Source organism: Enhydra lutris, unplaced genomic scaffold (assembly GCF_002288905.1).
Source record: "Enhydra lutris kenyoni isolate GAN:26980312 unplaced genomic scaffold, ASM228890v2 scaffoldscaffold73, whole genome shotgun sequence".
Classification (NCBI taxonomy): domain Eukaryota; kingdom Metazoa; phylum Chordata; class Mammalia; order Carnivora; family Mustelidae; genus Enhydra; species Enhydra lutris.
The window spans coordinates 6,606,764-6,632,414 of NW_019154157.1; the positions used below are offsets into that span (position 1 = coordinate 6,606,764).

The 25,651-nt window shown below is 47.9% G+C and overlaps 1 protein-coding gene across 1 annotated transcript in view; it reads right to left on the reverse strand.

The window, feature by feature from the left end:
* LOC111160061 (myosin XVIIIB) overlaps positions 1-25,651 on the reverse strand; it is a 232,652-nt gene that overhangs the window by 55,118 nt on the left and 151,883 nt on the right. The window contains 5 exon segments of the mRNA XM_022522870.1: positions 15,742-15,927; positions 18,529-18,666; positions 19,654-19,737; positions 22,061-22,177; positions 23,436-23,549. Coding sequence (XP_022378578.1) covers positions 15,742-15,927; positions 18,529-18,666; positions 19,654-19,737; positions 22,061-22,177; positions 23,436-23,549 — 639 coding nt within the window.

Sequence of the window (25,651 nt, forward strand, 5' to 3'; positions counted from 1 at the left end):
CACATTGGGCATAGAGATTACTTTTACAAAAATTAAAAAAAAAAAAAAAAAGTAGAGTCTGAACATCTGCGAAACCTCTGTGCTTCACCTGTCCTGACTGCTGGAGAGAAAACTAGAGATACTCCGAAGTTTCTAAGGGCCTTTGGGTTCAAAATTTCTGATTCTAATATGCCAAGAGGTGTTATTATTCTATATTCTAAAGACTCAAAGTAGTGAAGGGCAGATGGACCCAGGAAACCCTACTGATTAGTACTGGTAGTCCCTACCCTCAGTTTTTAAAAGAGCAGGCTCTTGGTTTTGCATATGCAAATGACCCATAGAGTCGACTCCACTGGGCAGTAGATACAGGAGCACCTACTGGGTGTGTGGTTAACGTTTGGGCCCCACAATGGCAGAGTCAAGAAGAAAGGGATGCCTAAGAGGAGGAAGCACATGGTGTAGCTGGAAGAAAAGGGTATAGAAGCAGAGTAACCACATCCCTAGGACAGAGGCAAGAACCATAAGCTAAACAGGGTAGGCGACTGTGTGGTTAGAGTGTGGCTGGGAGGAAGTGCTGTCTCTCACTTCTCCCGGGCTCTGTCTCCCCATCTGTAATACAGCCAAGAAGCAGCGTCTACATCAGAACTCCTGCATCTACACACGTTAAAAGAAGCTAACAATAACTAAATATGAACTATATACAACCCAACTTAAAATCAACCTGCAAGGGTACCTGGGTGGCTCAGTCGGTTAAGTGTCTGCCTACAGCTCAGGTCATGATCCCAGGGTCCTGGGACAGAGCCCTGCATTGGACTCCCTGCTCAGCAGGGAGTCTGCCTCTCCCCTCGGCTCACGCTTGCTCTCTCTCTCTCTCAAATAAATAAATAAAATCTTAAAAAAAGAAATTAACTTCCAGCTAAAATCTGTAACGGAAAAAACAACAACAAAAACAACAACAAACCATGGGATCACAAAACAAGGTTCTGTTTATACTTGTTCTATGAAGAGGAATCCTTCCCCACCAACCCCCCCGCCCTGGTTAAGTACATCTTAACTATTAACATCATCACACAAACGTCAGAATTCTCCCGAAGATCCCATCTGAAAATCATGCCAGTTAAAATGCAAACATAATTATCAAACTTGAAATGTAGTATCCTTGACTTGCAGTCTTTCATGGCGGCCCAACATTAAGCCACAACATAGACTGCTCCCTCTAACAACAGAAGTGTGTACACAGACTGTATACTTGAGGGTTTCTGGCCAAGGCGGTGTCTTATGATAAACATGAGGTAGGCTGAGCCAGGGAAGGCATTTTGGGGTGGGAGGGCTCTGGTAGAAATGGATGACAGCAGGACCATCCTTGGGAAACTGAGAGCAGATACACTTTCAAATGAGCTACAAAAAGATGTGTGTCACATGTCCCATCACTGTGGTGGGGGCCAAAGGAAAACCCTTAGGCAGCCTTCTTTACTCCCACCTGATTTTTACCAGGGGTGAGGAAGTGGGTACTAGGGAGACTTATTAGTTCCCTTTAAAATGTGTAAGACCCTCTTTTATCTCCTGACTTCCTTATAACCCATTTTATAGATGAGGAAGCCAAGACTCAGAGAAGATAGGTGACTTGCTCCAGACATAGTCTGGAAAGGCTAGAGCCAGGATTTAAATCTAGCTCTGCCGTCTGTTTCCCCTTCCACTTTTCCTTCCAATAGAGCTTAGAACAGGAGTCAGCAAACCACAGCCTGTGGGCCAAATCTGGCCCACTGTTTTTTTTTTTTTTTTAAATAAAATTTTATTGGGACACATATGCCCATTCACGTGTATTGTTTATGGCTGCTTCTGCACAATGATGTGCAGAGTTTGGTGACAAAGAGTATAAGCTGCAAAGTCTAAACTATTTACTCTCTGGTCCTTTACAGAAAACACTTGCTGATCCCTGGCAAACAGCATCCAATTGCTACCTGGGCACAACCTCTGGAGGTTTTGCCAGGCTCCCGGGAAGAGGTGAAAACCACCTTATTTACTGAATTTCTTTCCTTTTGTTTGCTGAGAAGTGACATCAGTCTTCTTTTTTTCTCCCCACCCACCAGCCATGAGCTCACAAAGGCTGGAGCCTAAAGGATTCCCCGAGTGTTTGTTTATAAGCCTCTCTCCAGCAGGACACTTTGTCTCCAAATCACTGCCAAACTTAATAACAGCATCGACCACGTCATCTCCCACCGAAAACATACGGGAAACTTAGCTCTGCGCCCAGCTGGGTGGATGTCAGCTGCGGAGAGCTGCAAATTGCCTAAACAAGGACAGATGTAGCTTGTTTTTGCCTTTCTTTTTCTATTTGAAAACTTTTCAGGGGGAAGATGAGAATGCCGTTAGGGAAATGGATGTGTTGATTCTAATTATCTGATGGGCAGTAGAGGTGACTAGCGGCAGGATGGGCTCCGCGTCATTTACCTGGAATGCAGCCGAGGCAAAGCTGGGGAAAGGGGAGGATTCCAATGAAGCCAGTGCCCAGGACACTGAACACAAATAAGGAGGCATCCATGAACCCACGGGTTACAAGGCAGGACGGCACATTGGGAGCAATTTTCTCAGAACTGTCTTAACGGGAAATGATCCAACCATGGACCTAGGCTTCTATCTTTGCTCTGAAACTCAGAGCTGGTTGGTTCTCAAAGGGGATCTGAGGTGCTGTCTGCTCTGGGTCTCATTCTTGCGGTGATGATGATGGTAGTGATGATGATGGTGGTGGTGGTCATGGTGATAGTCATGGTAGTGATGGTGGTGGTGGTGGTCATGGCAGTGGTGACGGTGGTCGTGATGATGGTGGGTGGTGGTGATCATGATCATGGTTGTCATGATGATGATGGTGCTGGTGGTAATGGTCATCATGGTCATGATGGTGGCAACAATGATAATGGTAGTGGTAATGATAACTGGGAACATGATGACAGTGGTGGTGGGGTGATGAGGATCATGATGGTAATGGTAATGATGGTGGCAGTGATGTTGATGATAATGAGGGGCTGGTAGTAGTGGTGATAATGAGGGTGAGGTGATGGTGGTAGTCAGTGATAATGATAGTGATGAAGATGATGGTGATGATGATGATAATGATGGTGGGTGGTGATGATGGTAGTGGTGATGATGATTGTTATGGTCTGGATGTTTGTGTCCCCCAACCCCAAATTCTTTTTTTTTTTAAGATTCTATTTATTTATTTATATCATTTATTTAAATATTTATTTATTTGATATTATTTATTTATTTATTTTATCTTATTTATTATAATATCACAAGTAGGCAGAGAGAGAGAGAGAGAGAGAGAGAGGGAAGCAGACTCCCTGCTGAGCAAAAAGCCCGATGCGGGGGCTCCATCCCAGGACCCTGGGATCATGACCTGAGCCAAAGGCAGAGGCTTAACCCACTGAGCCACCCAGGTGCCCCTCCCAACCCCAAATTCTTATGATGAAAGCCTAATCCCCAAGATAAAGGTATTAGTAGGTGAGGCTTTAGGAGGTGATTAGGCCATGATGGTGGAGCCCCTCATGAATGGAATTAGTGCTTTTATAAAAGAGGCTCCAGAGAGCTCCCTAGCCCCTTCCACCACTTGAGGACACAACAAGAAGGTGCCAGCTACAAACTAGGGACACGGCTCTTACTAAAACATGACCATGCTGATGCCTTGATCTTGAACTTCCCAGCCTCCAGTGTTGTCAGCACTAAATTTCTGTTGGCTAAATGCCACCTAATCTGTAATATTTTGTTGTAGTAGCCCAAATGGACCAAGACAATGATGATAACAATAAGTTCGCTTTGCATCAGCCACCACGACAAGCATTTAAACACACTGTCTCATTAAATCTTCCCCACAACATTGTGAAGGGGTTGCAGTGACTATACCCATTTTATAAGAGAACAGAGACACAGAGAAAGTGAGCATCTGGACCAAAGTCACACAGGAGGAAAATGATGGAACTAAGATTTGCATCTAGGTCTCCTTACTTCCATATCTTGTCCTTCTGTCAAGCTCTCTCTTCACTCAACGTTAATTTTTTTTCATGCCTTGTATGTGCCCTGCAATGTTCTAGAGCAAAGGTGAACATATTTTTTTTTTCTGTAAAGGGCCAGATAATAAATATATTTGAGATTTTATGTGTGAAGTGGTCTCTGCTACAGTCCCCTCTGCCATTGGAGTGTGAAAACAGCCATAGACAATACATAAATAGCTGTGACTATGTTCTAACAAAACTTTATTTACAAAATGGAACAGAAACAGAAGACAGGCCAGATTTGGCCTTCGGATTGCGGTTTTGCTCACCTCTGGTTTAGATCTCGGGATAGCCAGAGAGTTTTGTGGTGTGGCCTCAAGGGCCAGTGTAAGAATCGGAGGGCTTTACTTTGATCTAACACAAACTTGCATTAGCTTTGGATTTAAAGGTGGGTGGAACTTTGCTATTTAAAAACAACAACAACAACATGGTACTCTTTGGCTAACTCCTCCCTGCCTCCTAGCTGAGAGAAGCAAAAGGGTGCATCTCCCCAGAGATAAGGTGACACATCTGGAATCCACATCTGGATTTGCGGGAGGTACAGAATCCACCTGGAAGGCACCAGAGAAAGGGAGGGATCTACAGGGACTCTGTCGCCTGCTGAGGCAGTCATTTCTCAGCACGGCAGTTTAACAAGAGGTGGAATTTCCCCCAGTCTGAGTCTGAGGCTGGAGAAGCCAGGGACAAAGGAGCCTAAATAATTTCCAGTTTGAGATGCTGTGACCCTGTGCAGAGGTCCTGGGGTGCAGGGACGTGCTCCTTCCAGAGGAGGCTGACCCCACGACACACCCAAACCTCGCAGATCCATGACCACCAAATTCTAGCCTCGCACACCGTCTCAGCAGAAAGGGCCTTAGAGACGATCCAATCCATTTAACAGAGAGAGAAAGTGGGCCCCGCTCAGGGAGAGGCATGACCCCAGGTCACACAGCCTGGAAAAGGCACAAGTGGGGCTTCTGAATCCAGGCCCCCTGACTGCCAGGCAGGCTCCTCCCGTGACAGGAGCTGCTCCCTTGGGGAGCAGGGAAAGGAAAATCAGGCTGCCCGCTTCTGGCCTCCTCTCCCCTTTCTTTGATCTGTCCTACTTATGAGACCTCCCAACTGCAGGAGTCACAGAAAAGATGTAACACAGAAAGGGGAGAAAAGTCGAGGAAGAGCCAAGAGAATAAGTAGAGAAGAGAAAACATAAAGAGAACCTGGGGCAGAGCAGAGGGTCGAGGCACACAGACACGGCCTCTGCAGTGGGCTTCCAAAGGCTTCTCTCTAGAATCCATTCCCTGTCCTTCTGGTTTTCCTTGGGGGAGCTCTTCTTCCCCTACTTTCCATCAGCATGGTTAGGCTAGGGCTGACTCTACACCAGGATTCAGGGCTGGGCACGTCTCCCAGAACCATCTAGTCAGAGAGACTGTACCCTTTGGCCCTGATGCTTACTTTCGGGATGGGCAGGGACCCCAAACCAGGCCCATCAGAATCAGTGAGATTCTATTTCTGGACTTCTGTGTTGTTGGGTACAAGGGACCATCTTATCCCTGAGGCTGGTTTGCTGATCATTTTTCAGCATGACTGCTGCCCTTCAGAAGGAAAAGCCTACCTGAGAATGGGGATGGAGAGGACGGTTCAGCCAGTGGTGTCCTGGTAAATATTTAAAACTGGCTGGGGGAGGGCGGAAGGAGGGAGCCCTGTTTGGAGGAGCATTTGCCAATTTCCATGGTATAAATTCTCCTTCAATTGCTAATGTCAGTCTTCCAAACTGACATCCTCAAGCACACAGTTAGGAAAAGATAGGCACAATTAGCTCTGGTGAGCTGATGTGAGTTGACCCTAGCATACTACCTTCAGTCTGTCCACAACATCTGAGCCCCTGAATTCCACTGAACCTGAAATCAGAGGTCTCTAGACTTCTCCATTCGATGAACCCATATATTCCCTTTCGCTTAGGCCAATTAGAATTTTGTTTGTCACTTACAACCAAAAGCGCCATAATTTAGACCAGTTCGCTCATCTTTTCCTGCTACGTTACACTTGCAATTCCAAACCAGCCAGTTCTCCCAGTAAAAACCATTTTCTTTCCCACTTCATCTATCCTCAAGTTCTAAGGTCTCCTTCTGACTTCTCAATATTTAAGCTCAGCCAAAATAAAAAAGGGTCCCCAAAAGAGATGAATCACCCTTCCCACTGAATCAGCATTTGGAATCAGATGATCAAGTCTGATTTGGGGACCCCTCGATTTCCTTGGGACCACTATCTTCTGAAGATGTCCAACTGTGCCAACGATCGTGCTTTCAATCATGAAGATTAACCTTCCCAAGCCTCCCTGACATGCAATTAAGTGAAGCATAATCTCATCTAAACAATTTGAATTGGATCTATTTGAATAATTTAATGTACACCTGCCACATTCAATCAATACTTGCCCCCCCTTTTCTTTTTAAAATAATTAACTTTGCACAGTTAAGTTACTCTAATTTCCAGCAAGTCCGAAGTGACTAAAGTTCAATCGGTGAAGTCTCGGGGGACAAGATTAGTATCTACTCTTCTGTTCACCATCTCAACACTCCATGCATTATTTGTAATTGGTATTAGCAACTTTAAATTCTGATTAATTACAGGAGAGCCTGTTCTCAATGCAGAAACAAAGCCACAAGTCGGGGAGTAATAGACCCAATTATTCTGAGGTAGGCTTTCCGTAATAGATTTTATTATCAAGATATCTCATCTCAGAGGCAAACGCTAAGAAGCTCATTTCATTAGACGCTACCACCTCTTGAACTGAGACAAGCACATTCATCGTTTGGGATAAAGATAGCTTGGAAGAATTCCGTCCCAGATACGTGTCCGAGGCTAGTGGCATGGGGTCCCACATCCCTTTCGGGACCAAGTTTCTTTCGGAGAGACACCTTTGTGGGGAGACAGACAGAAGCCTGTGGTGCCTGGAAGGGGGCAGTGACATAAATACCCACATCCCCCACCTGCCAGCTCACCGAGAATGCAGGAGGCCATGACGGGTGGAAGCGAAGCAGTCTGAACAGGGAGTTTATAAACATGTTGGGCCATTGTGGATCACACCGAGATAACGGGGCGGTAATTAGGAGAGCTATCTCCCCGTCAGGAGAGCCATAAAAGGTATTATTTACACCCTGCTCATGGCCCCAAATGCCCTCCATATGGAATGCCTTTTTAAATACTTCAGTTCCCAGCCAAAATAATTCATCTTTATGCTCTGAAGTTCACAGTCATTTCCTGGAGGAAAACACACAGAGGCTTTTTTTGTTTTGGTTTGGTTTTTGTTTTTTAAGATTTTATTTATTTATTTGAGAGAGAGAGAGAGAGCACAAACAGGGGGAGTGGCAGAGGGAGAGGGAGAAGCAGACTCCCCCTGAGCAGAGAGCCTGATGCGGGGATTGATCCCAGGACCCTGGGATCATGACCTGAGTTCAAGGCAGATGCTTAACTGGCTGAGCCACCCAGGTGCCCCTCCCCCCCTTTTTTGTTGTTTTTTTAAAGGAAATCCTTAACTTGGGCTTTGGTAAATACCTCCCGGCAAAGTGATGGGAGGGGGCTGTGTTCCCTACTACAGTTTGGAAATATGGGTCTTGGGGTGGCTAAGAAAACCCAGCAGGAGAAAACAAGAACGAACATGAAAACTAAGGCCTTTAACAGATAGGGTCAGATTCTCAGAAGACAGGAGGAGGCGGACAAAAAGGAATGACAAAGGAGCTCGCATGACCTACAGAGCAAGGACACGGGGTAAAACACTCCAAAAAGAGTAGATGGGGTCATACCCATTTGATAAACGATGCCAAAGAAGAGCTTCCAATGACAGAGATCTGATGGTGAAGTCATTTCACTTAAAAAATAGTCCATGAATGATGAGATTTGATTTAAGAGCCTTTGGACCCCAAAGCTACCCTCTTTCCACTCAACACCACAACCTCCAGCTGGGGCACAGTGACCCCACGACAAGGAGACTCCAAGCGATTGGTGTGCTAGGAAGGGTTCCTACCAGTGTGCACACGCTAACTGCTAAATTTTCTAGAACTTTGCAGGCCGGTTGTCCAACACAGCCACCATGAAGAATTAAATGGTACAAACTTCCAAGTCAATAAATCATATCAAAAACAAAGGTAACTACATACTTAAAACGCATGGCTTCCTAATTATTTTAGGACCCTTTTACTACCATCCGTGCTTTTAAAGTGTTTGGTCTCTATCCTACATGGGGGGGTGGGTGGCCTCCCAATCCCACATTCAAAGACGTCATGTTGTTGGCTTGCAATCAGCCCTGGTGGGAGATTGGAGAACACTACACACCAGGACTCACGTACCCTGGAGAGCTTGTTGTTAAACTCTTACTAGCTCACGACTGGGACTGAACCAAGCTTTCCTTCTGGGAGCACCTTCCCAGATCCAAATTCACTCCAACCTCTTGATCACATCAAGGGGAGGTCTCCTCCTTACGGTGAGTAGGGAAGCCTTCCCCACTCCCACTTCAGAAGGGAGCCAAGACCCTCATGGCTCGCCCATTGTCTGTTTCAGGACTTACCTTCTTTTCCCTTCGCACCCCTCCACCCCAAAGGTGGAAAATACACCCCCAAATAAGACCCAATAAATAATTCATGGGCCATAAATAATTGATGCTGGATTTAACAGAAGTAGAGCCGTAAGTGGTTGTCTATTAACTATTTATGATTTTGCCCGGGTGGCTGACAAGCCAGGCTCGGTGAGGAGATCACACCCATGCTCCCATGTTTTATTTAAACATTATTAAAAGTACACAGTCTGCAGCAAGGCCTTCCATTCTGCTCAGAATTAACTTCTGCTGTGAAGTCACCTCTGGGGCAGGGCTAAACTTGGGACCGGGTTTTACTGGCATCACTCCTGTCCTTTCCCTGTGAGCCTAGGGAGTTAAGCTGCTGTCCTCCTCCTGTCCCTTGAATGCCTCTCCTCCTGATGTGCATGTCCCCTCCTCCAGTGACCTCAGGGACATCATGTCACCCCCCTAAGCCTGTTGGGTTATCTGTAAAGTAGGGACTATCATGAGCCTTGCTTTCAGAGTTACTGAGGGTCACATGAGAACAATGATCTCAACAGGGATGCTTTTGTTTCCCAGGGCACGTCTGGCAATGTCTGGAGATATTTCTGATAGTGATGACTTAGAGTTGGGAGGGGGGACAGTTCTAGCATCTAACAGGTAAAAGCTGGGGAGGCTACGAAATACCCTACAAGGTACAGGCCAGTCCTCCCCAACAGACAATTATCCAACCCCAAAAGTCAATAAAGCCTAGACTACAGAATCGGAACCAATATTACTTTTTGTGACTCATTTAAAAAAAAAAAAACTACACTTCAATGTGGAAATATTTTGTGTCTAAAACTTACTGAGTAGGAGAATGGGTTTGAGTTGGTCAGATCTGGGTTCGGATTCTGACTCTGCCACTTGCTGGGAATGTGACTCTGGGAAAGGGGCTCAGGGTCTCTGGCTCTTGGTCCGTTTATTGATAAAATGAGGATAATCTGCTCACAAGGAGAGAATGAGAGAACCTGTGTAAGTGCTTAGCCCAAGGCCCAGCACTCAGTGATACACAAACACTAACTACCCCCAACATCACTACCATCAGCCAACATGTGCATGGGATGGGATGGGGAAGTAGAGCTAGCAGATTCAGGATAAAGTTTAAGTAGAAGAAGAATCAGAGTCAGAGGAGGAGTGAGAGATGAAAGGAGAAAGAAAATATTGTGATATCTATTAAGTCCCTACTGCGTGCTATCATTGGCACTTTTAGATAAATCATCTCATATGATCCTCACTGACACCCAATGAGATCGGCTGCATGATATCCACGCCCTCCCATTGTAGAGATGGTGAAACTGAGATCCTGCCATGTTAACTTAGCTGCCCAAGCTCTCCGACTCCAAGTCCAGTGGTCCTTATACCACCTTGTAAGTAAGCTGAAGAGTGTCCCCCCAAAATTCATGACCACTAGGAACCTCAGAATGTGACTTTATTGTAAACAGGGTCTTTGCAGATGTAATTAGTCAAGAGGAGGTCATATGGGATTATGGGTCCTAAACCCAATTGACTAGTGTTCTTAGAAAAAGAGGAGAGGACAGAGAGGCAGAGGAGAGAGAAGATCATGTGGACACAGAGTTATGTTGCCTCACAGAAAGAACACCTGGAACTTCCAGAAATTGTATGAGGAAGAAAGGATTCTCCCGCACGGCCAGCCTTCAGAAGGATCAGGGCCCTGCCAACACCTTGATTTCAGACTCTGGCCTCCAGAACTGTGAAATAATCAGTTTACATTGTTTTAAGACAACCAGTTTTTGGTAATTTGTTACTGTAGCCCCAAGGAGCCATGCATCCTTGATGCACTCCCACACACAAGTCAAAGCAATTATTTGGGGGAATGAGAGAGGAAGCGAGAGAGACAGAGGTGACATGTCTGCACCTGCACAGGTGGGCGGACAGGTGGGAGCTGAAGAAGAGCAAGGGCGGCAGCAGAGGAGGGCAGGTGCAGGGTGGGAGGAAGGGATTCTGCGGCTGCCATTCAGCAGAGGAGCGGCCATGAGAAAGAAGGAAAAGAGAGAAAGGAAGGGGAGGTTAAGAGTCAGCATTTATGTCCCTGTCTGTGGTATGTTGCTGCCCTTCTGGAAATCTGGACATTGTCTAACACCCAGCAGCATTTGCTGAACATTGCTGAATGCGGGTGTGCAGAGGCCACAATGAACAGGACCAGAAACCGTTCCCCAAAGCTGCCAGCCAATACCGACACATCATTGAAGACACCCAAGTGCTCTTCTCCGTATCTCCTGGTTATACCAATCTACTTCCTCCTCTGCCCACACGTCCCATCTTGTATCAGAATCATTTAGGGGCACCTGCATCTCCTCCTCTTGATCTTGAGATCTCCAAAGGCACATTTCCTGGGCCATTCATGTCGGCATGATGGGGTGAACCCAGGGGGAGGTGAGAAGAGGCAGGAGGTGCTTCAGCCAGTAAAGGGTGGGGATAACAGTAAGGACTTCCTGGAGGTGGAAACCCAGGTCAAACCCAACCTGACTTGGGTTTGAAGGTTGAGTAGGCAGGGAGAGGGATGCATGGGAACAAAGATGGTGAGTCAAGAGAAACATGGCGTTGGGTCCTTTCTTCCTTGAGTAGAACATGCACGGTCATAAGAGGCAGGCAGCCAAAGGCAGAAGGATCTGCAGATGCTAGATCTCAGAGGCTCTGGGAAGAAGCTGGGCTGTGGTTCTGAAGGCAGTAGAGAGTCATGGAAGATTTCTTAGCAAGAAGAGTAACCCAGGAAGACATGTGCCTTCTGGAAAGATCTTCTGCAGGGATGAGTCAGAGTGGAGGCAAAGTGGGGAGACTGGTTGGAAGGTAACTGTACAGCCCCAGACCAGAGGAGATGGGGCTTAATTAAAGAGAGAGGAAGCAAGGATGGGAGGAAGATGGGAGGGGATGGATTTTTAAAATACCCAAATAAGGTAAAACAACAGACCTGGCCATTAATCTGTGAACCAGAGAAAGACAGGCCACTGGGATTTCTGGCGTGGGTCACTGGGTGGTCACTAAGAGTAAGAGGAAGTCCAGTCTATGTTTTTCAAGGCCTGGGAAGCTTTTGAAAAACTTGCCCTTCAGCTCAGGGGAAAGTTGAGGGTAGGGAGTCAGGCCAAGGTGCTGGAGGGTAAACCCAACAGGTGTGGCCGCCAGAACAGGTGCATCTGGAGGAAAGCAGGCAGAGGGTAGGCCCTCCTGTCACCATCAGCCCTTCCAGCTGCCCTGGACCTCCCTCGGTTACCCTGTCCTGGGGCTGAGATGGTTCCCCTGAGCTCTGTAACTATTGAAAAACAACAATACATAAATCCACAGATGAGCTGTCTCATCGCTCCCATGACAAAGGGACTTGAATGCTTTAGAGCCAGAATATTCTTTTTCTCCATAATGGCTCCTGGAGTCGCCAGGAATAGTGCATTTACTAAAATTAATGGCAAAACCTCATTTTTCTTTTTTCCAGGAAGAGAAGTTCCATCGGCAGGGTAATTGATCCTGATCTGGACGTGCCGGTGCGCCAGCTAGGGGTGTAAATCATTCACATGAAACAACTCGCAGCCCTTTAAACCAACACCAACAGTGACAAATGGCGTAGTCTGGGACAGGCGGAAGGGAACACGAAAGGGAGATCCATCAACATCCTTCCCGCTTCTCACCAGGGCCCAGTGGGTGGGATCTTTCTGGGGGTCTCCCACAGCAGAGCCATTTTTCAGTAGGATTGGGCCAGAAAGGCAGGGTGGGGTCACGGTGACAGCTTTAGAGCTGGACACATGGGGACGCCCATCCCACCTCTGCCACTCCCAACGCCACAGCCCTAGGCCAAGCACCTTATGTGTCTGTCCCTCCACATTCTCCACCTACTGGACTTGGTATCAGTGTGAAAGAAAACCACATCTGCAAAGGGCCTAAGCATAGGATGGATGGACTGGATAGATGGATGGATGGATGGATGGATGGATGGATGGATGGATGGATGGACGGACAGATGGACCAATGAATGCATGTATGCATGCATGCATGCTTGGACTGGGACATTAGAGAATTCATTCTATCCCTCCCGGGGAGATTTGGACTTAAAACATGGAAAGTGAAAGGGGCAATGCTTTACTCAAAGAAATGGCTGGTGGCCACAATGGCCAAGGGGTCAGCTGGCCTATCCAAGAATCCCCCCAACCCCACTGCACAGACACCTTGCTTTGCCTGTGAATACTCAGAACTGCCATCACAGAGGGATGCATAAAATACACAAATAAGGGCCTTTGTGATATCTCTCCATTTGGTGTGAGCTCCTTGAGGGAAAAGTTATGTCTTTCTTGGTCCCTGCTGGATTCCCCAACACTGAGTACTGGGCATGGCCCATTGGAAAAACTGAGGATACATAGCTCATGAAGGAAAGGACCAGAATGCTGACTGCCTTGCAGGCTTTCAGTAAAATTTATTAGAGAACGCATGGCATGGGGAGGCTGTTCCCTTGTCTTACAGGGGACAGAGGAGGGCAGATCAGTGGCGTGGATGTGAACCCAGAGAAACCTGGGGAAGTAGGATGCCACATTTATTGGGGGCGGGTTTCTACAACTGGGCACTCCCACTGAGCTGCTTTTTTGCCCATACTGCAAGCTTTCACAAAATGGGAGCTTTAAGAATCCTTGCTGCTTCCCAACAATGCCCACTGCTGAGCCATGCCCTTAGTTGGTGCTGAACAGACACATGTTGAATGAATTAGTGAATAAATCATACAAGGAAAAGAGGACATCCTGTCTTCTCCCAGTGGAAATATCCCAACCCCATAGGCAAGAGGTGTATTTGAGGGCAAATAGGTTGGTGAGTGTAGGATATTCACCATTAGGAAGGGTTGGCCAACCTGACATTATCCCCTCCGAGCCTTGCTAATCGACAGATTCACTGAAGAAACAAGAGTAACATGATCACTGCAGAACACCAGCTGGGCAGGGACATGCCCTCTGGGTAGAAGGGTGGCCCCCTAAAACCAAAAATCCTCCTAGAACCTGTCCATGTGACTTTATTTGGGAAAATAGAAAAAGTGTCTTTATGGTTCTCATTAAGGTAAGGGTCTCAAGATAAAATCCACCTAGATTCAGGGTGAACCCTAAATTCAATTATAGGTGCCCTTCCTTATAAGAAAAAGGCAGAAGGGTATTTGAGACACACAGACACAGAGACAACAACCATATGAAGACAAAGGGAGATATGGGAGAGATGTGGCCACAAGCCAAAGAATGCCTGGAGCCATCTGAATTTGGAAAGACGGGGAGGAATTCTCCCCTGGAGCCTTTGGTGGGAGTGTGGCACTGCCCACACTTTGGTTTCAGACTTTTGACCTTCAGGCAAATTTATTTGATGAGAGAATAAATTTCTGTTGTTTTAAGCCATGCAGTTTCTGCTACTCTGTTACAGCAGCCCGATAAAATACACTGCCCAACCACAGATAGGCCAAAATAAAGGGAAGATTTCAGTCTTGGTAAACTTATGCAGCATCTTGCAATCAAAGCAGAGAATGATGCAGGTCTCCTGTCAGCATACACACAAGCTTTGAGTTTTACAGTGTTTTTTGTTGCTATTGTTTCGTTTTTATTTTGATTCATCTATGGGGGTTGCTCTATAATCTTTTCAGTATTTCAGGGCCTTTGAAGATCCTAACATGTCCCTGGAAATAGGGATAGGGAAAGGAAAAGGAGAAGGGGAGAAGGAGAGGAGAGAGAGGAAGAAAAGGAGAACAAAGAAAAGAGGAAGAAAGACACTCTTTGATCCAGCCGGCCCGCCTGGGTGTCTGGCCAGTTAAAGAAGACATCAGAGGAGACAGGCTGGGATGTTCTCTCGCTCCCAGCCAGAGCGGGCAGGAGGGGACTTCAGCTGCATGAGAAACAGGGCCGGTGAATAAGAAAGTCATACTGTCAACTGGAGGAAAGAGCCTTTCTCTCTTCCTGGCCGTGGGAGGTGGAGGAACTGCCAGTCATGTCTCTTGGACTTTGTCTGGGAACCTGGGTCTCTGTGCAGAGCCTCACCTCCCCCTGCATGACAGCCACGCTGATGGCTTGTCAAGGGCAAAGCTGATGAGAGTGGCCCTAGCTGTGGCAAGCAGTGGCCCGAGAAATACACTTGCTACAGGCAGACAAGCTGGTGAGACCCATCACAAAACCAGAGTGGACAAGGCAGGAAGGAGATAAAGACTGTGATTTAGAGACCTTCTGACCAAGCCTCAGCACATGCTGGGTTGTCTCAGTAACGGCTCCCTGGTGGTGGGCAAAGGGAGTGCCAGATGTCTCCCAGGTCCCAGAAGCAGGAACCTGGAGTCTTAAGGATATGGGACCTCATGGGGAAAAAGAGCAGCCAGCTCCCTCAGAGGCCCTGTGATCCCTGCAGGAAACTCTCCACAGAGTGTGATGGGAGAGACTTTCCCACTGGACAGGAAACATACTTTTATCCCCCCCTCCTTTTTCTTCCCTATGAAATTTAGTAAGATCCCAAACTCTGCATTTTATTGATTTTTATTTTTTTATCATTGTACTTCCTTTTTTCTCTGTCCTGATGGGAAGAGATTTTTAAGCACTGCTTGGACCACACCAGGAGCAAAGCACGGTTTAGCCAATAAAAGCACAGACTACAGGGTTGGACAGGCCTGAGTTTAGATTCTTACTAATGTGTAGCCTTGGGCAAGTGAATGTACCACTCTGAGCCTCAGTTTGGTATGTTGATGGGCCCTTGCCTCAGTTTCCCCATCTGTAAAATGGGGACAATATTCTGACTTTACAGGGTTGTTAGGAGGATTTTATGATATGGATGGTAAGACTCCATGCAAGGTAGACATTTAATCAACCTTGGTTCCTTCCTCTTCCCAAGAGGCTGCCCTGCCTTTGGAGTGGAAACTGAGGCAGGAAAAGAAAGTCTGGAATTTGAAATGCACACGCGCTGGGCGGCCATCCAGCAGCAGTGAATGCCACTGGTCCACTTTGGGCCCGCCCCCAGAGTCCACAGCCAATGGCAACATCGTTTCCTTGCCCAACCCCTTCTGGTTTCTCCCTGCTTTCCAAAGGCCCCGGGCAACAGCCCGGGTGGAGGCTCCCATTCAAAAGGCGGGAGGGCACTCCTGCACCTGAAATCCTCCATCAGATGACAGCCAGCATTGGGGACAGCACTCACCAGCTCCATGCACCTGCGGCTGGCCTCCGCCTCGCGTTGCACCAGCTCTTCCATGTCCGCCTTCAGCTCCTCCAGGCGCCGTTGATAATACTGGCTGCTCTCCCGCTGCTGGGACTCGGACTTGGCCGCCTGCGTGAGCTCCTCACCCATTTTGATCAGGCTGTCCCGAAGCCGGATCACCAGGACCTGGAGTCGGAGTGGAGAGCACACACCCATCTTGTTATTAGAGGCCAGGGGCAGGAGACAGGGGGCTCCGAGAAGAGAAATCCTGTGCTCAGTCTCTCTGCATTCGTATAAAGTCATCAGGATGATCATTCTGATTTCTGCTACAGAAAAGAAGAATTTACTTTAAAAACCTAGTCAATGATAACTGCTACACCGAGAGGCAGCCTTGCATATGGATAAGTGCCCTGGTTTGTTTATTTTTATAAAGATTTTTATTTATTTATTTGACAGAGATCACAAGTAGGCGGAGAGGCAGAGAGAGAGAGAGTGAGAGGTGGAAGCAGGCTCCCCGCCAACCAGAGAGCCCAATGCAGGGCTTGATCCCAGGACCCTGAGATCATGACCTGAGCTGAAGGCAGAGGCTTAACCTACTGAGCCACCCAGGCACCCCAGCACCCTGGTTTTGAATACGCTGTAGGTTCAATCCTCACCACTACCTCTTCCTGGCTGTGTGACCTTGGGCAAGTTATTTAACCTCTCTGACAGACAGGAATGATAATAGGATTTATGTCCCAGGGATGCTGTCAGAAGTGAAAACGTTAAGTTCTGCAGACGGCTTAGCTCAGTGCCTGGCACACCAGGCATTCTAGACAAGGGTTGGGAATTATTAATATTTATAGCAGCCCTCATCATTTTATTAAGCTGTGCAGTGGGGAGCACACCACATTGGGAAATCAAAACCCCTTCCCCAGCATGGGTTTTGGGTTCCCTATTTGTAAAACAAGGAGGTTTGATCAGATAATCTTCCATGAATGAGCCTCAGCTCTTATGCTTTAAGGCATTTTCCCTTTTCTGGGTGTGTGTGGGAGGGGGACAAGCCAAGAGGACACAATGAAACAGTAAAGAGAAAGGAGCTGTGGGCATCACCATTGCTAGAGAAAACAAACCCAAGTACTGTTCTGCAGAATTCATTAGTTGGCCAACAAGCCCGGAGCCAATCGATTCTGATGGGCAAATACTCGAGTGTTGACCTAAAACTGAGCCTGCATGAATATTTTAGGCCCTTGCTCAGGACTCTGAGCCCCTCTCCAGATCAGAGCCTGAATAATGGTCTAAAAGAAAAGCTTTACTATTCAATTGCCCTTCGCCTTTCGAATGGAGTTTAGCAACAATTTCAAAGGGCAGCAGGGGGGTTAAAAGGAAGAAGATCAGTTCACAAATGGTGTTCCCAAGGTACCTCATCTCAAGGACCTGGGATTCTACTAAATTCAGATCATGATGGCAGAGGAGGGAAGTGAATTTGGACATAGAATCTGCCACTGAAAGTTTTTTTTAATTGTAATTTTATTTACTTCTCTGCTATCACTTGATTATGCTAGAATCAAGCTAAAAAAAATTTGATAGAGCCCAACATTATGTACACTTAAAATGTAGGAGATCAAAGTGTTCTGAGGTGATCTGCAGAGACAACTATGCCTTGAGGAATCCCTTGAGCAATTCTGAGAAGCACTGAGGGTCAAGGAGAAGAAGAATCTTTCTCTGTTCCTCATATAAAGCATCCTTCTTAGAGATGAAATGCCCAGCAGGGGATTGGGAGAAGGTTTCCAAGTGAGGAATGCAGCCTCCCATTTCCAGATGCACCATCATCCTGTGGCTCAGCCAGCTGACTGCAGAGAAATTATAGCCTGGGAACAGTGAGGGTCCATTGTCAATCTAGTCCTGTCTCTGACACTACCTAGCTGTATCTTGAACAGGTCACTTGACCTCACTGGGCACATCTTGTAGTTTATTTGGTGGGACCGATCCTACCTGCCCCATGGGTTTGCGATGAACTTCCAGAGGAGAGGAGATGAGAAACAGCTTTGACAATGGTGAGGTTCACTGGGCCATGGCTCGTGTCACTGGCCCACAGAGCTAAAGGTAAATGTAATCATTGAACCTTGCCCCAGCCCGTCTATGTATTACCTGCCTTTCTCAAGGTCCGGCAGCAATGTCACCTCCTCCTGGAAGCCTCCCTGATTCCCCAGCTTGAAAAGACCAACATCTCCTAAACCTCCCAGCCCTCCCTCTGTATTTATGCACATATTTCACCCACATCTCCTACAACACTCTATGTTTCTGGAAAGCAGAATCTGCCTTTTTGTACCTCCACCCGCCATGCACCTAAACCAGAGCCTGGTACATACTAAGAGCAAAATATATTTCTGCTCAAAGCGAGTGTTGCATGCATAAGTGTATGAGAGGGTGGATGGAGATGGGCAGGACGGGATCAGTGGATAAAAACGTGGACAGACAGAAAGGTCAAGGTCTGAAGAAAGGGAAGGATCAGAGGAAGAGAAGATAGTAGAGAAAGGAAGGAAGAAGAAACAGAAGGGGGATGATGGATGGAGGTAGATAGAGGTGGATGGAGGTGGGTAGGCTGGACAGATAGGGACGGGACCATGTGTCTGAGGCAGGCAGAAAGGAGGGAGTTGGGGGAAAGGAACACTGTTGGGAGATGGTAGAGGAATATGGATTCAGAGAAAGGCATGAGCAGATGAAAGGATGGTCAGAGGATGGACAGAGCATTTACAAAAGCCCCACTGCTTTCAGCCTGAGTAACACCTGCATGTCCGCCAATACCTCAAATCTCTTAATCTGCACTTTCTGGAACTCCGTCTTGTTCTCCAGGTCACAGATGACTGCCTCCTGCCTCTTGACAATGGCTCGGTCCACGGTGGACTGCTCCAGGTACTCAATGCGCATCTGAGCCACCTGCAGCTGGGGGCGAACCCGAGACATCCATTGGCCACCTGCTGGCCCCAAGTCCCAGCATCAAGACACATGCAGGACTTAACCCCAGGCCCATTCATACCGCCTCCTTCTTGGCTCTGGTGATATGTGTTCAAGGGACAAGCACAGACTGTCAGTACCCTCCCAGCACCCCATGCCCTGGGGTCGCTGAGGCTGGAGGTGATGTTTGCCATGTGTCTTCAGCATCCAACACAAAACTTTCAATCAGCAAGCTTCAGAATCCCAGCACGCAACCAAGTGTGGGCTTGGGAGCCAAGCACATTCATCAGAGTTCAAAGCCAGGCTCTGCCCCTTTCCAGCAGGAGGTACCTGGGCAGTTCACCTCCTTGAGCTCCTTCTTTCATTTTTGTGTGTATGAGGACTGATGGCCATTAGTAGCTGGTATATAATAAGCACCCAGCAGAGGCCTTGTGTTGCCATTATTTTTGTGCTGTTGGTGTTACTCACACCTAGGAACATTTGCTCGAGGCCCTGTCACATCGGCAGAAACCCTAAACAGGTGCACACAACAGTTCAAGAAGGGCTTTGAGAATTGCATGGATAAAAGCAACCCTCTAGCTAATGAGTGAAACTCAGGGGTGCTTGGAAGAACCATGGCTTCAAAGGAAGATTTCACAAAGGATGAGGATCCTGTCTCGCGCAGACCATCCCTTTGTCCTTGAGAACATTTCTCAGAGGAGGAAAATCTTGCACAGAATGGCTGATGAGTTTCACTGCACAGGGCACGTCTGGAGGCTGAACTGGCATGAGCAAGAGTCAGTGTGTGTGTGTGTGTGTGTGTGTGTGTGTGTGTGTGTGTGTGTTTCCACTCAATTCATTTGATGCACAGCTCAAGTTGAGTGAGTAGACGGATGGATGGATGGATGAGGGACAGTTTTCCAGGATCCAAATGGGGAGGTCCCAGAAAGACCCCTTCCTTTCCTCCCCACCACAAGGGCAGCTCTGAGCACGTACTTGTTCTTGAAGTTTGTGCTTCTCCTTCTTGGCTTCCTCCAGCTGCAGCTGCAGTTCTTGGATCTGTCCAATGTCAGTAGCAGACTAGTGAGACAAAAAAAAATAAAAAATAAAAAAATAAGTCACCTTGAGGCTTCACTGGGGACCTACCGCTGGCAAGCCCTTCTCCCCACGTACACCCTCCAGATGTCTCAGAGCTTCCATGACAATAGCTCATTTCAAAAAGTTACTGCTTACATCCTCCCCACATCGTCCATCTCAGTGTCTGCTGAGTCACTCCCGTTATATAAGCCCATGGCTTTGGTCAACCGCCCAGCACACTATCAGACACTCTTGAGAGCCCAGATGGAAATGGCCTGTCCATGGCACCAGGGCCAGATTAGAAGGGAAGGGGACTCCCAAATGTCAGGTGACTGGGATTCTAGACTTGGATACTGGCCTTGGCCTCTCTGTCCCTCAGTATCCCCATCTGTAAAATGGGCTGAGAGTCTCTGCTTAGCATCTCTACCTGGGCTTTGTTCAGAGATGAAATGAGGCAGTGGAGACTATAAACATCCTCTAAAAAAAGGAGAACCAAACTGTTAAGCGTGATTATCTCTGAAGAGAGGAATTCCAATGGGCAGGAGGGCCCCACGCTTTCTATTTTCCACCTGTCTTTATTATTTAAATTATTTATGACACACATATGAGTATACTGTTTCTGTAATTGATCCAATGCAGAAAGTTCCCTTTGACCCAAAATAAGTGTGAGTCACAAAGGCAGAAGAGGGCATAGGTTATTTCTGTGATGACTGTTCTAATGTCAAGGATATAATTGGTTATTTTTTTAAGATTTTATTTATTTATTTGACAGAGAAAGAGAGATCACAAGTAGGCAGAGCAGCAGGCAGACAAAGAGAAGGGAAGCAGGCTCCCTGCTGAGCAGAGAGCCCGATTTGGGGCTTGATCCCAGGACTCTGGGATCATGACCCAAGCCAAAGGCAGAGGCTTACCCCACTGAGCCACCCAGGTTCCCCAAATTGGTTGTTTTTATTATCATTATTCCTTTTTTGGCAGAAATTCCCCCAGATCCCATCTCAGTAGGATGCATTTGAAGTCTGGCAGGTAAGGTTATCATGGATCCCCTCTGGGGTATAACGTGGGGAAGATGCTCCTTACTCTTGGAGGGAGCTGCTCTCTCCACCCCCCAGTTATCAGAAACCTGCCAGGGATCCCCATCGCTCATCGGTCTGTTTAACCCCAAAGCCTCTGCTGCACCCCATCCTACCACCATGCCTCCTGACTGTGTCCTGGGTCTGGCCACCTACCCACATCTACTCCACTCCCCGGTACAAGCCAGCTGACCCTCTCCCTCTTGTTCTGGTCCCTAAAACATTTGCTGATAATTCCCATCACACATAAAATAAAATCCAAACTCATCTCAGCTTGCGAGCCCCCAGTCTGGCCCTGCTCTGCTGGCCTCCCTGAGCTCCTCCTGGATCATGCTCCCCTCGCTGGCCTCCTTCCAGCCTCTCAAATGGGCCATCTTAGGCCCTTTGCCTGTGCTGTTCCATCTGCCTGGAACACTTCACGCAACCCTCACTTCCACCCAACCTAATTAACTCCTGTGCCTCATTCAGATCTCCATCTGAGAGTCACCTCCTCGGGAAGCCCTCCCTAACCTCCAACCTAGGTCAAGATTCACAGAAACGTGCTCATTTCCTTCCCAGACTCTAAGCTCCTTTTGCAAGTGCCCCGCTCTGTTCTGGGTGATTATATGAAGAGGTCTGCCCAGCCCATTCACCTCACGTGAATGCAGGGACAGGACGTGCTTTTCTCAATCCAGTATCTTTGGCATTTCATATGGGAGCAAATGCATGGTGGGGGCATAGTAAATATTAAACAAATGAATGGATATAGAAATAGATTATGGAGAGGCAGATGAAGAGATGAAAGGATGGATGGAAGAACGGGTGAGTGGGTGGAAGGATGGATGGATGGGTGAGTGGCTGGGTGGGTAGGTGGGTGAATGGGTAGAGGTATGGGTGAATTGGTAGAAGGATGGGTAGATGGGTGGCTAAAATGAGGACAGGTGAATAGGGGACAGATGAGCAGATGAATGGTGGATGGATGAATATTTTGATGGGTAGTTAGAAGGGTATGTGGGTGTGTGGATGTGTAGATATATGTATACATAAATCAAAAATTTTCCTGGTGGAGATGCCTTCCAGGAATGCACACCCATCTGAAGGTGACACCCGCCTCCATTAGGACATGAAATTTCACCATCCCCATCGCTGTAGCATCTATCCCACCCAGGTCCTAGGATCAGAGAGCGGCCCAATCACATCCCCTTTCTTGACATCTTTCCCCAGCCCCCCACGCCCGCCCCAAGGCCACTAAGCCTCCTTCCACTCTCCATCGCCACCTGAGCAATGAGGTCCTTGTGCTTCTGCATGAGGTCATTCAGGTCATCCTGGTCCTCGTCAATGCGCTTCAACAGGTCCGCCCTCTCAAACTGCAGCCGGTACAGCTGCTCGTCCACCTGGGGGAGGCAGGACAAGGGTGAGGGGGGAGCTAGAAGGGTGGCTGGAATGGGGACACCAGGGGCCTCAGGAAGAGCCAAGTGGGAAGGCTTACCTGTGAGTGTGTCAGATGAGTGACCATGTACTAGAAAGGATGGTCATGGGTGTGTCCGTGCATGATGTGTTTGTGTGTGGGCACACATGTGACTGTGTGAATCCATGTGTGCCTGTGAACGGCTAGACATCTGTGTAAGCCCACATGGGCTCACATTTCATGCCTGGGACACGCACGTGAGTACAGACCTCTCTGAGTACAGATTCTCTCTGAGGACCAGGACTCTGTTCTGTTCACAGGTCTATTCCTCTCCCCACCCTGCTGTACCAGGCCTGCCTACAGCAGGTGCTCAGGAAATATGTCTTGGGTGGTTGGGTAGAAGTGATGCATATTTTATCTAAGAGGGCATTGATCCATGTGTCTGGTGATTTTGGAGGTGAGGGCGTGCATTCATTTATGTGCGTGTGTGCATATGAATGTTTGTGGGCAAGTTCCTCTTAACCTGGTGCCAACAAAATCTGGAACAAAGGGGATCTTGAGACAAACTTTCATCTATAAATCTGTGGCTACACTTAAATTTTAGGATTTTACATGTGGAATAAAAATTTAAGCTCACCTTGTATGCACAGATGGGTGACTTAGAAAGGCACACCCGATTTCTGCCAATATATTAGATTCATAATATGTGTTCACTTCCCCCATTTGGGGGTGAGCACATAGTAGGTTCATAATAGATGGATGGGTCCCTTATAGGAGTGAGCCTAAGTGGGCCTATGAGAGATACGCTCATCTCCATTTATAAGAATGAACATACACCGGTTCAATTATAATGATCAAGTCCCATGTAATGGTGGTGAGCACACAGTAGGACTACAGCAGGTGCCTGGGAACCACTTACAGTGGTGAGCACACTGTGGGACTACTATAGACATTTTTGTTCCCAGGTAGGGTGCTGAGAAAACAACAGGTTCCTACTGAATACATCCCCACCATGCTGAGCACACAGTAGGTCTACCTTTGCAGAGGTGAACACACAGTCAGCCCTCATATATGCCCTTATACCTTTATAAGGCTCTCCTCATAGTAGGATGTCTGCGCTCTCAGGAAGTCCTCAATAAGTGCCTTTTGTCCCTCTTACACTGTCGAGCACAGAGTGGGCCCAAGCTAGCCCCCACAGCCCTGCGCTGGCCCGGGGCCCCACAGTTCCAGGAAGGGACAGGTACCAGGTTCTTGCTCCGGGTCATGTTCTCCAGCTCACTGTGCATGTTCTCCAGGTCCACGGTCAGTGCCTTCTGCGTCTTCAAAGCATCCTCACACTTGGCTTCGCTCTGCTCCAGCTGTGCCAGGCAGGAGGATGAGAAAAGAAGAGAAGAGCCTCATAAGGCCGCCTCCTTGAATGCCCTTCCCCTCTGGCTCAGCCCCTCTCCGGTGGCACAATAATTTACAGACGGTCCCCATGTCTTTGCAACTATTCATCAACCCACAACGAGGGGAAGTGACTGCATTTGCATCTGAGGCGGCCAGATTCTGAGCTACTCAAAATTGAACAGGCGCTGTCCCATGAAATAAGGCTAGTCCGCTTTGGTGCCAGGAGCTAGGCCCCAGCCCCGCTCAGCAAATATTTGCTGACACCCACTTAGTGTGTGCCATGAACAGTCAGCCTGGCCCCTGGCCTACCGTGGGAGAAGGGGAGTCAGAAAGGGACAGCCTCACTGAGCAGCAAAGGAAGGAAGACATGGAGACACTGAGAATACAAGATAAAGTCAGGGAAGGCTTCCTGGAAGAGGTCCTTGAAAGTCAGTAGGAAGTTGCCAAGGAGATATTTCCTTTATTTATTTATTTTTTTAAAGAGAGAGAGAGAGAGAGAGAGTATAAGCTGGGGGAGGGACAGAGGGAAAGGGAGAGGGACAAGCAGATTCCCATCTAAGCGGGAAGCAGGGAACCCTGACACTGGGCTCGCTCCTAGGATCCTGAGATCATGACCTGAGCCAAAGTCAGACTGAGCTATCCAGGTGCCCCCAAGTAGACATCTCTTAACCAGATTTCAGCATTGCAAACCCCCTTTAAATGGTATGTGAACTTTTTGCCATGAGAGCATTTTCTCAAAGATTAAGAGCCACTGACCTAAACAAGGTTTTTCTTTCCCACTCTTTTCTTTCTCATCCATTCACCTGCCTGTACCCAGCCAGCCTCCTGTCTTAGCAGAGTGGGGCCATCTAACAGGTCCAAGTACCTACACGACCCCAGAAGATGGTCGCTCCCCACTGGAAAAAAACACATTCAGTCACAATCCCTAAGTCCATGCTACAGTTGGCAGTTTCCCCTGGATTTCCAAACCCTAGAATCCCTGAGCAGAACACAGCCTCAGAAATCGCCTAAGGAGAATGTTAAGGGTTCAGAGAGGGACAGTGCCTTGCCTGAAGTCACACAGCTAGGTACAAGGAGTGAAGACAGTCGCTTGTATTGTCCAGACCAGCTGATTCTCACAGCCAGGCCACTGCCCCACCAAAATTAATAGTAAGGTTGGGGCTCCCAGATAGGAAAAAAAAAAAAAGGCAAGCTAGAGTCCCCATGAAATGACGTACATACAATCTCTGGTCTCTGAGGCCACCAAGCAAGTGGGAGGGCCCCATTGATCTATAAAAGGAAAACAACTGAGCCATTGCGGAGATCACCGCAGGACAACTGACCAAGGTTTGGGGGGCTGCTCTATGGGTAGAGCCCCTTTGGGGTCATTTTCATCTCCTTCCAAACTGGGCAGGGAATGTCTTCCACAGCATATTAGGAGCTCATCCCCTTTGTTAGAATAATAACAATGACAATGGAAGGCGGGGAGAACGGAGGTCACCATCAATTTGAATACCTCCTGCCAAGCACCTGGGGGGTGGAGGTTCCACTTTCATTTTGACTTGTAATCTTCATCTTTGAGCTGTGAGGTTCATACTGCTGATATCCCCATTTTACACATGGCTTTCTCACATGAACCTCTAGTTCCAGCTCCACCTCACTTTTGACAGCCAAGATCCACAAACCCTCCTCCCCACCCAGTTTTCCAAGCCCCCAAGAATGATGTATTCCCACAGCGGGCTCAGTTCCTTGAAGCCCATTCCCCTCGGTGTGGGGGCTGGGACACACAGAGAGTGATGCTGAGCAAGGGGAGCACCACGGACAGGGTGAATCAGAAGTCAGGTATAGTCTCATCATCCTGCAGGCGACTCCAGGGCCTCTGGCAAGGCAGCGAGGTGGCAAGGAGGGCTCCCTGCAGCCAGAGGCCTCACTAAGCTAAGACCTGAAAGACGCAAAGAGACAGCCGTATAGAGACTGAGGAGGAAGAAACAGTGCCCTGAGTGGAGGCAGCAGCTGGTGCAAAGGCCCTGAGGCAGGAACAAGAACAAAAGTGCAAAAGGTGGCCAGTGTGACTGGACAGCTGTACAGAGAT